Source organism: Mandrillus leucophaeus, unplaced genomic scaffold (genome assembly GCF_000951045.1).
Source record: "Mandrillus leucophaeus isolate KB7577 unplaced genomic scaffold, Mleu.le_1.0 Scaffold151, whole genome shotgun sequence".
NCBI classification, from domain to species: domain Eukaryota; kingdom Metazoa; phylum Chordata; class Mammalia; order Primates; family Cercopithecidae; genus Mandrillus; species Mandrillus leucophaeus.
Genome location: NW_012101488.1, coordinates 1159572 through 1170356, shown reverse-complemented (window position 1 = coordinate 1170356; position 10785 = coordinate 1159572). Strand labels below are relative to the sequence as shown.

The 10785-nt window shown below is 51.4% G+C and overlaps 1 protein-coding gene across 5 annotated transcripts in view; it reads left to right on the top strand.

Moving 5' to 3' along the window:
* The window catches only part of ERCC1 (excision repair cross-complementation group 1), a 17125-nt gene that overhangs the window by 5446 nt on the left and 894 nt on the right, over positions 1-10785 (top strand). For 2 of the 5 annotated variants that reach the window (XM_011975101.1, XM_011975103.1), the window contains 4 exons: positions 1993-2069; positions 3907-4006; positions 6375-6446; positions 6667-6735. In XM_011975101.1, coding sequence (XP_011830491.1) covers positions 1993-2069; positions 3907-4006; positions 6375-6446; positions 6667-6735 — 318 coding nt within the window. Of the gene's footprint in view, positions 1-1992; positions 2070-3906; positions 4007-6374; positions 6447-6666; positions 6992-10785 lie in introns of those variants that run through there. The other 3 variants (XM_011975099.1, XM_011975102.1, XM_011975100.1) reach the window with 3 other exon arrangements.

The following is a 10785-nucleotide window of genomic DNA, read 5'->3' as shown; positions in this document are numbered from 1 at the left end:
CATGTTGGCCAGGATGGTCTCGATCTCCTGACCTCGTGATCCGCCCGCCTCGGCCTCCCAAAGTGCTGGGATTACAAGCGTGAGCCACCGCGCCCGGCCCAGAGTCTCACTCTTTTGCCCAGTCTGGAGTGCAATGGTGCAATCTTGGCTCACTGCAACCTCCGCCTCCTGGGTTCAAGTGATTCTCCTGACTCAGCCTCCCAAGTAGCTGGGATTACAGGCACGTATCACCATGACTGGCTAATTTTTTGTTTTTTTGTAGAGATGGGGTTTGACCATGCTGGCCAGGCTGGGCTCAATCTCCTGACCTCATGATCCACTCGCCTCGGCCTCCCAAAGTGCTGGGATTACAGACGTGAGCCACTGCGCCCAGCCAATTTTTGTATTTTTAGTAGAGACGGGTTTCACCATGTTGGCCAGGATGGTCTGAAACGCCTGACCTCAAGTGATCTGCCCACCTCGGCCTCCCAAACTGTTGGGATTCCAGGTGTGAGCCACCACGCCCCCAGCTTATCTCTTTGTTTGTTTGTTTGTTTGTTTTGACACAGGGTCCTGCTCTGTTGCCCAGGCTGGAGTGCAGTGGCCCAATCATAGGCCAGTGCGGCCTTGACCTCCTGGGCTCAAGTGATCCTCCCACCTCAGCCTCCTAAGTAGCTGGGACTATAGGTCCCATCATAGGTCCACATCACCATATTTTTTTGTATTTTATAGAGATAGGGTCTCCACTCTGTTGCCTAGACTAGTCTCGAACTCTTGGCCTCAAGTGATCCTCCTGCCTCAACCTCTCAAAGAACTAGGATTACAGGCATGAGCCACTGCACCTAACCCAGTGGAAGAGGATTGCTTGAGGCCAGGAGTTGACGACCAGACTGGGTAACACAGCAAGACCCTGTATCTAAAAATTTTTTAAAAATCACCCACTGGGGGTGGCTCACGCCTGTAATCCCAGCACTTTGGGATTACCTGAGATCAGAAGTTCAAGACCAGCCTGGCCAACATGGTGAAACCCCATCTCTACCAAAAATACAAAATTCAGCTGAGCGTGGTGGCGTGCGCCTGTAATCCCAGCTATGCAGGAGGCTGAGGCAGAACTGCTTGAACCCGGCAGGCAGAGGTTGCAGTGAGCCAAGATCATGTCACCGCACTCCAGCGTGGGCAACAGAACGAGACTCTGTCTCAAAAAAAAAAGATCATAAAACTCCCATGGCTCCTAAGCACCCTAGGAGAAAGTTCTGCTCCCTTCCATGACCTATGGGGCCCTGTGTACCTCTGACCTCTACCTAGTTTTCCAGGCCCGTCTCTAAGAGTCTGTGCTTCTCATGGAATTTCACGTCGTCTCTCCCATAGGGAGCGAATTATAATTCCTCAAGCCCTCTTTCCCCTCCCATCCTTTGCCCATGCTGTTCTCTGTGTCTGGAATTCCCTTTTCTGGTCTCCTTTTCATCCTTTCCTCCTCCTCCTCCTCCTTTGGGTCTCAGCTCAGATGTCCCCTCCTCTAAGAAGCCATCTCTGATGCCCCAGGCAGGCTCGGTCCCTCCTCTGGCTCCCACATCGCAGCCCTGGCCGCTCCAGATCATCAATGTCTGGGGACAGGTCTGTCCTGCTCATCAGACTGTGAGTCCTGGGAGGGCAGAGTCAAGGCTGTCTCAGCCACTGCTGGGTCCCAGCACAGCTTAGCACGGGCCAGGCGCCCAGGAGGAGCTTAGAGAGTGACAGCTGGGCGAGAGGCTCTTGGCTTCCTGAGCTACTGTGCTTTCAGGCTTTAATTCCTTTTTTGTTCTTTTTTTTTTTTTTGAGACGGAGTCTCGCTCTGTTGCCCAGGTTGGAGTGCAGTGGTGCGATCTCGGCTCACTGCAATCTCCACCTCCCGGGTTCAAGCAATTCTCCACCTCAGCTTCCCTGGTAGCCGGGATTACAGGCGCCCGCCACCGCGCCCGGCTAATTTTTGTAATTCCTGGCTTCTAGGTTTCTAATTCTGATTTTCTCCTCCAGAAAGATCCCCAGCAGGCCCTGAAGGAGCTGGCTAAGATGTGTATCCTGGCTGACTGCACACTGATCCTCGCCTGGAGGTGAGATGGGGGCTTCCCTGCCTCATTCAGGCTCTACCTGCTCCCCCATCCCACCCTGCCCAACCCTTCCCTTCTCCTTCCTGTGTGGGCCTGGTGCAGGCAGTGCCTCTCTCTGGCCTTCAGTTTCCTCATCTGTAAAACAAGGTCTTAATATCTTTTTTTTTTTTTTTGATACAGAGCCTCACTCTGTCCCCCAGGCTGGAGTGCAGTGGCGCAATCTCAGCTCTGCCTTGGGAGTTCAAGCAATTCTCCTGGCCTCCCGAGTAGCTGGGATTACAGGTGCGCACCACCACACCCAGCTAATTCTTTTGTGTTTTTAGTAGAGACGGGATTTTGCCATGTTGGCCAGGCTGGTCTTGAACTCCTGACCTCAGGTGATCCTCCCGCCTCACCCTCCCAAATTGCTGGGATTACAGGCGTGAGCCACTGTGCCTGGCTGGAAGCTGAACATTTCATGAGGTTGGCTTCTTGCTGCAGTGGGAAAATAAGCAGTGTTTCTGGTTTTCCTCCTGTCAAACCCAGTACAAACACTTTGTGTGCTGACTTCCCTTCCAAAATAGCTAACATTTCTTCAGCAGTGCCAGGCGCAGCTTTGGCACTTACAGAGCATTCCAGAGTATTCTCTGATCTTCACAGTCATACCATCCTCCCCACTTTATTATTAATTTTTGAGACCGGTTCTTGCTCTGTTGCCAAGGCTGGAGTGCAGTGGCGCTATCACAGGTTACTGAAGCCTCAACTTACCAGGCTCAGGCAGTTCTGCCTCAGCCTCCCGAGCAGCTGAGACTGAAGGCACACACCACCACACCTGGCTAATTTTTAATTTTTTGTAGAGACAACATCTTGCTATGTTATCCTGGCTGGTCTCAAACTCCTGAGCTCAAGTGATCCTCCTGCCTCAGCCTCCCAAAGTGCTGGGATTACAAGCATGAGCCACTGTGCCTGACCACCCCACTTTACAGTGAGGAAACTGAGGCCCAGAGAGCAAACCACTGGCCCAGGATTACCCAGGCAGAGGTGGGGTCAGGCTCCCAAGAGCTGGCCCATAGCCAGAAAAGATATCAAGATGCGCCCAGCAGTGGTCACTACCAGGTTGTATTTGGCAGGGGGATGGGCTGGAATTTTGATTTTTAGCATCAACAATTCTTTTTTTTTCTGAGACGGAGTCTTGCTGTGTCGCCCAGGCTGGAGTGCAGTGCCGCGATCTCAGCTCACTGCAAGCTCCGCCTCCCGGGTTCATGGCCATTCTCCTGCCTCAGCCTCCTGAGTAGCTGGGATTACAGGCACCCGCCACCTCGCCTGGCTAATTTTTTTGTATTTTTAGTAGAGATGGGGTTTCACCATGTTAGCCAGGATGGTCACGATCTCCTGGCCTCATGATCCACCTGCCTCGGCCTCCCAAAGTGCTGGGATTACAGGCATGCGCCACTCGCCCAGCCTTTTTGTTTGTCTTTTTTTTTTTTTGAGACGGAGTTTCACTCTTGTTGCCCAAGCGGCAGTGCAATGGCGCGATCTCGGCTCACTGCAACCTCCACTTCCTGGGTTCAAGTGATTCTCCTGTCTCAGCCTCCTGAGTAGCTGGGACTACAGGCACATGCCACCAAGCCCAGCTACTTTTTTGTATTTTTAGTAGAAATGGGGTTTCACCATGTTGGCCAGGCTGGTCTCGAACTCCTGACCTCAGATGACCTGCCTGCCTCATCATCCCAAAGTGCTGGGATTACAGGCGTAAGCCACTGCGCCCGGCCTAGTATTGGTAATTCTTATGACTGACCATAATGAAGCAAGCTACAATCTGATACCTCACTTTCCGATGCCCTGTATCCTGTTATCCTAGTCCAGAGGAAGCTGGGCGGTACCTGGAGACCTATAAGGCCTATGAGCAGAAACCGGCGGACCTCCTGATGGAGAAGCTAGAGCAGGACTTCGTCTCCCGGGTGAGGCCACCTCACCTTCCATCCCTGCCTGGGCTTCCCCGCAGCTCCTGGGTGGTTGAGCTTCAGTTCCAATCTTAAGGCACTGTGCATTCATCCCTGGGCCTGTCCTCCCTGCCCCATCCCACCCAGACTGCAGCTAGAGGGATTTTCCTGAGCACAAATCTGCTGCTACCCTCCCCAGCTCAAAATCCTCCCATGGCTCCCCAGTACCCCAAGGGGGAAAGCCCAGGCTTCTGGCCAGGCTCAACAAGGGCCCATCAGGCTCAGAAGCCCCGTGGCCCCCCCTTTACACTTCACTTCTCCCAGTCCTGGCTCGCTTCTCCAAGCACTTGCCCCTTCTATTCCCTCTGCCCAATTACCTGCCTAATTCCTTTTTTTTTTTTTTTTTGAGATGGAGTCTCACTCTGTTGCCCAGGGTGGAGTGCAATGGCATGATCTCAGCTCACTGCAACCCCTGCCTCCTGGGTTCAAGCGATTCTCCTGCCTGAGCCTCCCCAGTAGCTGGGACTACAAGTACCCGCAACCATGCCCATCTAATTTTTGTATTTTTTAGTGAAGATGGGGTTTCACTATGTTGGCCAGGCTGGTCTCAAACTCCTGGCCTCAGGTGATCCACCCTCCTCAGTCTCCCAAAGTGCTGGGATTACAGGCATGAGTCATCACGCCCAGCCTTACCTGCCTAATTCCATCTTTCACATCTCAGCTTTGATACTACCTCCTCCAGGAAGCCCTCCCTGATACCTAGGCCAAGTTAAGTGTTCCTGCTGGGTTCCCCCATCCAGTCCTGTCCCTTTGAGCCATCATTGTTTGGAACTGATTTATCTCCCCAACCAGTCTGGGAGCCCCAGAAGGGCAGCTTGGGGTCTCTCTTGGTCCCCACTGTGTCTCTAGCACCACCCAGCCCTCAGTGTTTACTGAATGCATTGTTGCTTCTGGACTCCAGCGATGGAGGGATGGTGAGGGGTCTGCCATTTAGGCCTGTCCTGGGGACTGTGGGAAAAGATCACACAGCCAGGGGGCCCCATTAGATAGTCAGGGCCTAGTATCAACAGCTCCTGCATCTAAAGCTCTTACTTCTGCCAGAGACATCACCCTGACAACCTGGTTTACAATCACTCTCCCGGGAAGAGGCTCTGAAAACCCCCATCTCAGTCATGAAGGAGAAAGGGAGTGCAGTGATTTGCCTGTCAGATGGGGTGGGGGTTTAAACCAAGGCAGCCAACACCCAGGCCACTCCGGTCAGCATTCAGGAAACTGTTATCACCCCGTGGAGCTGGAGGGCATTCCCAGGTACATCCCAGTGAGGTCCACAGCCACCCTCGACTTTACTTTTAGGATCCTCATTTGCCCAAAAATTGAGACCCAGAGAGGTCACGCCCCTTACCCAGGCTCTTGTTATTGTTTTTTTGTTTGTTTGTTTGTTTGGAGACAGAGCCTTGCTCTCTTGCCAGGCTGGAGTGCAGTGGCATGATCTCGGCTCACTGCAATGTACATCTCCTGGGTTCAAGTGATTCTCCTGCCTCAGCCTCCCGAGTAGCTGGGATTACAGGTGCACACCACCACACCTGACTAATTTTTGTAGTTTTAGTAGAGACGGGGTTTCACCATATTGGCCAGGCTGGTCTTGAACTCCTGACTTCGTGATCCACCCGCCTCAGCCTCACAATGTGCTGGGATTACAGGTGTGAGCCACCGTGCCTGGCTGCCCCCCACCCGCCCCGCATTTTTTGTTTTTTTTTTAAATGAGACAGAGTTTTGCTCTGTCACCCACTCTGGAGTGCAATGGTATAACCTTGGCTCAGTGCAACCTCCACCTCCCAGGTTCAAGCGATTCTCCCAGCTCAGCCTCCCTAGTAGCTGGAATTACAGGCGTGCTTCACCATGCCTGGCTAATTCTTGTTTGTTTTTGTTGTTGTTTGTTTGTTTTTTAGACAGAGTCTTGTTCTGTCGCCCAGGCTGGAGTGCAGTGACACAGTCTCCGCTCACCACATCCTCTGCATCCCGGGTTCAAGTGATTGTCCTGCCTCAGCCTCCCGGGTGGCTGGGACTACAGGTGTGTTGCCACCACGCCTGGGTCATTTTTTGTATTTTTAGTAGAGATGGGGTTTCACCATGTTGACCAGGCTAGTCTCGAACTCCTGACATCAGGTGATCCTCCCACCTCGGCCTCCCAAAGTACTGGGATTACTAGGCATGAGCCACCATGCCCAGCCTGAGATGACTTTTTAATCAGTAGGGAAAAAAAGCATTTGAGTGTTTCCTGCATGCCAGGCAGTCTGGGGACACAGCTGTGACCCAGCCCCGCCCTCTAGGCTCAGTCTCCCTGGCCTTTCTTCTCCCGACACACTCCTGCCTCCTCCTCTTCCAGGTGACTGAATGTCTGACCACCGTGAAGTCAGTCAACAAAACGGACAGTCAGACCCTCCTGACCACGTTTGGAGTAAGGAAAGGCTCCCCTGCCCCTAGGCATTTCTGTCCCCTTGCCTTTTTGAGAAAGCCTTTCACCCATTTCCTTCCATCTCCCTGCCCACCCCTTGGCCCGTCCTGCCTTCCCACAGGCCCTCACCTCCCCCGAGGAATATCTGAGGCCCCTCCTCAGCTGGGACAGGGAGGCTTTTGTAAAAGCTCAGCTACCCTGACCCCTTGCTTTCACCTTTCAGTCTCTGGAACAGCTCATTGCTGCATCGAGAGAAGATCTGGCCTTATGCCCAGGCCTGGGCCCTCAGAAGGTAAGAGCTCTGGGAAAGAACCCAAGGAGTTGGGGAAAGGAGGGAGCCCCAAGTAAACACAACCTGAGACCCCAAAGTTTTAAGGTGAAAAAAGAACCAAAGGCTGGACACAGTGGCTACCACCTGTAATCCCAACACTTTGGGAGGCCAAGGCAGGAGGACTGCTTGAGGCCAGAAGTTGGAGACCAGCCTGGGCAAGTGGACACCTCGCCTTTATTAAAAACAAACAAACAAACAAAAAAAAACTAGCTGGGCATGGTGGTGTGAGCTTGCTACATGCCTGTAGTCTCAGCTACTGGGGAAACTGAGGTGGGAGGATCGCTTGAGCCCAGGAGGTTGAGGCTGCAGTGAGCTATAATCACATTACTACACCCCAGCCTGGGTAACAGAGCGATCCTGTCTCAAAGCAGAAGCAATCCAATGCAGAAGAATGAAACTAGACACCTAACTCTCGCCATATACAAAAATCAAATCAAAATGGATTAAAGACTTAAATCTGGCCGGGCGCGGTGGCTCAAGCCTGTAATCCCAGCACTTTGGGAGGCCGAGACGGGCGGATCACGAGGTCAGGAGATCGAGACCAACCTGGCTAACACGGTGAAACCCTGTCTCTACTAAAAAATACAAAAAATTAGCCGGGCGTGGTGGCGGGCGCCTGTAGTCCCAGTCACTTAGGAGGCTGAGGCAGGAGAATGGCGTAAACCCGGGAGGCAGAGGTTGCAGTGAGCTGAGATCCGGCCATTGCACTCCAGCCCGGGCGACAGAGCAAGACTCCGTCTCAAAAAACAAAACAAAACAAAACAAAACAAAAAAAACTTAAATCTAAGACCCCAATGCATGAAACTTCTACAAGGAAACATAGGGAAGCTCTCCAGGACATTGAACTGGGCAGAGATTTCTTGAGTAATGCTCCAGAAGCACAGGAAACCAAAGCAAAATGGACAAATGGGATCACATCAAGTTAAAAAGCTTCTAAGCCAAGCGCGATGGCTCGCGCCTGTAATCCCAGCACTTTGGGAGGCTGAGGCAGCTGGATCACCTGAGGTCAGGAGTTTGGGACCAGCCTGGCCAATGTGGAGAAACCCCATCTTTACTAAAAATACAAAAAAATTAGCCTGGTGTGGTGGCACATGCCTGTATTCCCAGCTACTTGGAAGGCTAAGGCAGGACAATCATTTGAACCTGGGAGGTGGAGGTTGCAGTGAGCCGAGATCGCGCCATTGCACTCCAGCCTGGGCAACAAGAGTGAAACTCTGTCTCAAAAAATTAAAAGGCTGGGCATGGTGGCTTATGCGTGTAATCCCAGCACTTTGGGAGGCCGAGGCAGGCGGATCACGAGGTAAGGAGATCGAGACCATCCTAACAGTGAAACCCTGTCTCTACTAAAAATACAAAAAATTAGCCGGGCGTGGTGGCGGGCACCTGTAGTCCCAGCTACTCGTGAGGCTGAGGCAGGAGAATTGCATGAACCCGGGAGGCGGAGCTTGCAGTGAGCCGAGATCGTGCCACTGCACTCCAGCCTGGGCGACAGAGTGAGACTTCGTCACAAAGAATAAAAAGCTTCTGCACAGCAAAGGAAGCAATCCACAAAGTGAAGAGACAACACACAGAATGGGAGAAAATATTTGCAAACTCACCATCTGACAAGGAATCAATAACCAGAAGATATGAGTTCTAACAACTCTATAGGATAAAATATAATAATCCGATCAAAAAGCGGGGAAAAGATTTGAATTAACATTTCTCAAAAGATATACAAATGGCAAGCAGGCATAGGAAAAGGTGCTCAACATCACTGATCATCAGAAAAATGTGAATCAAAACTACAATGAGGCCGGGCGCAGTGGCTCACGCCTGTAATCCCAGCACTTTGGGAGGCTGAGGCAGGCAGATCACTTGAGGCTAGGAGTTCAAGATCAGCCTGGCCAACATGGCGAAACCCCATACCTACTAAAAATACAAAAATTAGCTGGGTGTGGTGGTGCACGCCTGTAATCCCAGCTACTTGGGTGGCTGAGGCAGGAGAATCGCTTGAACCTGGGAGATGGAGGTTGCAGTGAGCTGAGATTACACCACTGCACTCCAGCCTGGGCAACAAAAGTGAAACTCGGTCTCAAAAAAACCCAAAAATAGGCCAGGTGTGGTGGCTCACACCTGTAATCCCAGCACTTTGGGAGGCCGAGGTGGGCGGATCATGAGGTCAGGAGATCGAGACCATGATGGCTAACACAGTGAAACCCCATCTCTACTAAAAATACAAAAAAAAATTAGCCGGGCGTGGTGGTGGGCACCTGTAGTCCCAGCTACTCGGGAGGCTGAGGCAGGAGAAAGGCATGAACCTGGGAGTCAGAGGTTGCAGTGAGCTGAGATTACACCACTGCACTCCAGCCTGGGTGGCAGAGCCAGACTCCATCTCAAAAAAAAAAAAAAGGCAAAATAAACTATAATGAGATACCATCTCAGCTCCATTAAAATGGCTTTTTTTTTTTTGAGATGGAGTCTCGCTCTGTTGCCCAGGCTGGAGTGCAGTGGTGCGATCTCAGCTCACTGCAACCTTCGTCTCCCGGGTTCAAGCGATTCTCCTACGTCAGCCTCCTGAGTAGATGGGATTACAGGCACCCGCTACCATGCCCCGCTAGTTTTTGTATTTTTAGTAGAGATGGGGTTTCCCCAGGTTGGTCAGGCTGGTCTTGAACTCCTGACTTCAGGTGATCCACCCACCTCAGCCTCCCAAAGTGCTGAGATTATAGGTGTGAGCCACTGCGCCCGGCCTTGAAATGGCTTTTATCCAAAGGGCAGGCAATAACAAATGGTGGCGAGGATGTGAACAAAAGGGAACCCTCGTATACTTTCGGTGAGAATGTAAATTAGTACAACCACTATGGAAGACAGTTTGGAGGCTCCTCTAAAAACTGAAAGTTCAGCTTCCACATGATCCAGCAATCCCACTGCTGGGTAGATCCCCAAAGAAAGGAAATCAGTGTATGGTACAGGTATCTGCACTCCTGTTTGTTACAGCACAGTTCACATTGCCAAGATTTGGAACCAACCTGTGTCCATGAGCAGATGACCAGGCAAAGAAAATGTGGTACTTATACACAATGGAGTACTCTTCAGCCATAAAAAAAGTATGAGATCCTGGCTGGGCATGGTGGCTCACACCTCTAATCCCAGCGCTTTGGGAGGCCAAGGCAGGCAGATCACTTGAGGTCAGGAGTTCGAGACCAGCCTGGCCAACAAGGTGAAACCTCGTCTCTACTAAAAATACAAAAATTAGTTGGGCGTGGTGGCGCGTGCCTGTAATCTCAACTACTAAGGAGGCTGAGGCAGGAGAATCACTTGAATCTGGGAGGTGAAGACTGCAGTGAGCCAAGATCGTGCCACTGCACTCCAGCCTGGGCAACAGCGAGAGACCCTTTTCAAAAAAAAAAAAAAGAGATCCTGTCGTTTACAACATAATGAACTGGGGAGTATTATGTTAAGTGAAATAAGCCAGGCACAGAAAGACAAACATCACATGTTCTCACTTATTGGTGTATCTAAAAATCAAAACAGTTGAACTCATGGAGATAGAGTAGATGAATGGTTCCTGGAGGCTGGGGAGGGTAGTGAGGGGCTGGCAGGGAGATGGGGAAGGTTAATGGGTACCACACATAAACAAAAAAAAAAAAAGAGAAAGAATGAATAAGACATACTATTTGATAGCACAACCAGGTGACTATATTCAATAATAACTGTACACTTTAAAATAACTTGGCCAGGTGCGGTGGCTCACACCTGTTACCCCAGCACTTTGGGAGGTCAAGGCAGGTGGATCATGAGGTCAGGAGTTCGAGACCAGCCTGGCCGATATGGTGAAACCCCATCTCTACTTAAAAAACAACAATTAGCCGGGCATGGTGGCAGGCGCCTGTAGGCCTAGCTACTCGGGAGGCTGAGGCAGAAGAATTGCTGAAACCCAGGAGGTGGAGGTTGCAGTGAGCCAAGACCACACCACTGCACTCCAGCCTGGGTGACACCGCGAGACTCCGTCTCAAAAAAAAAAAAAAA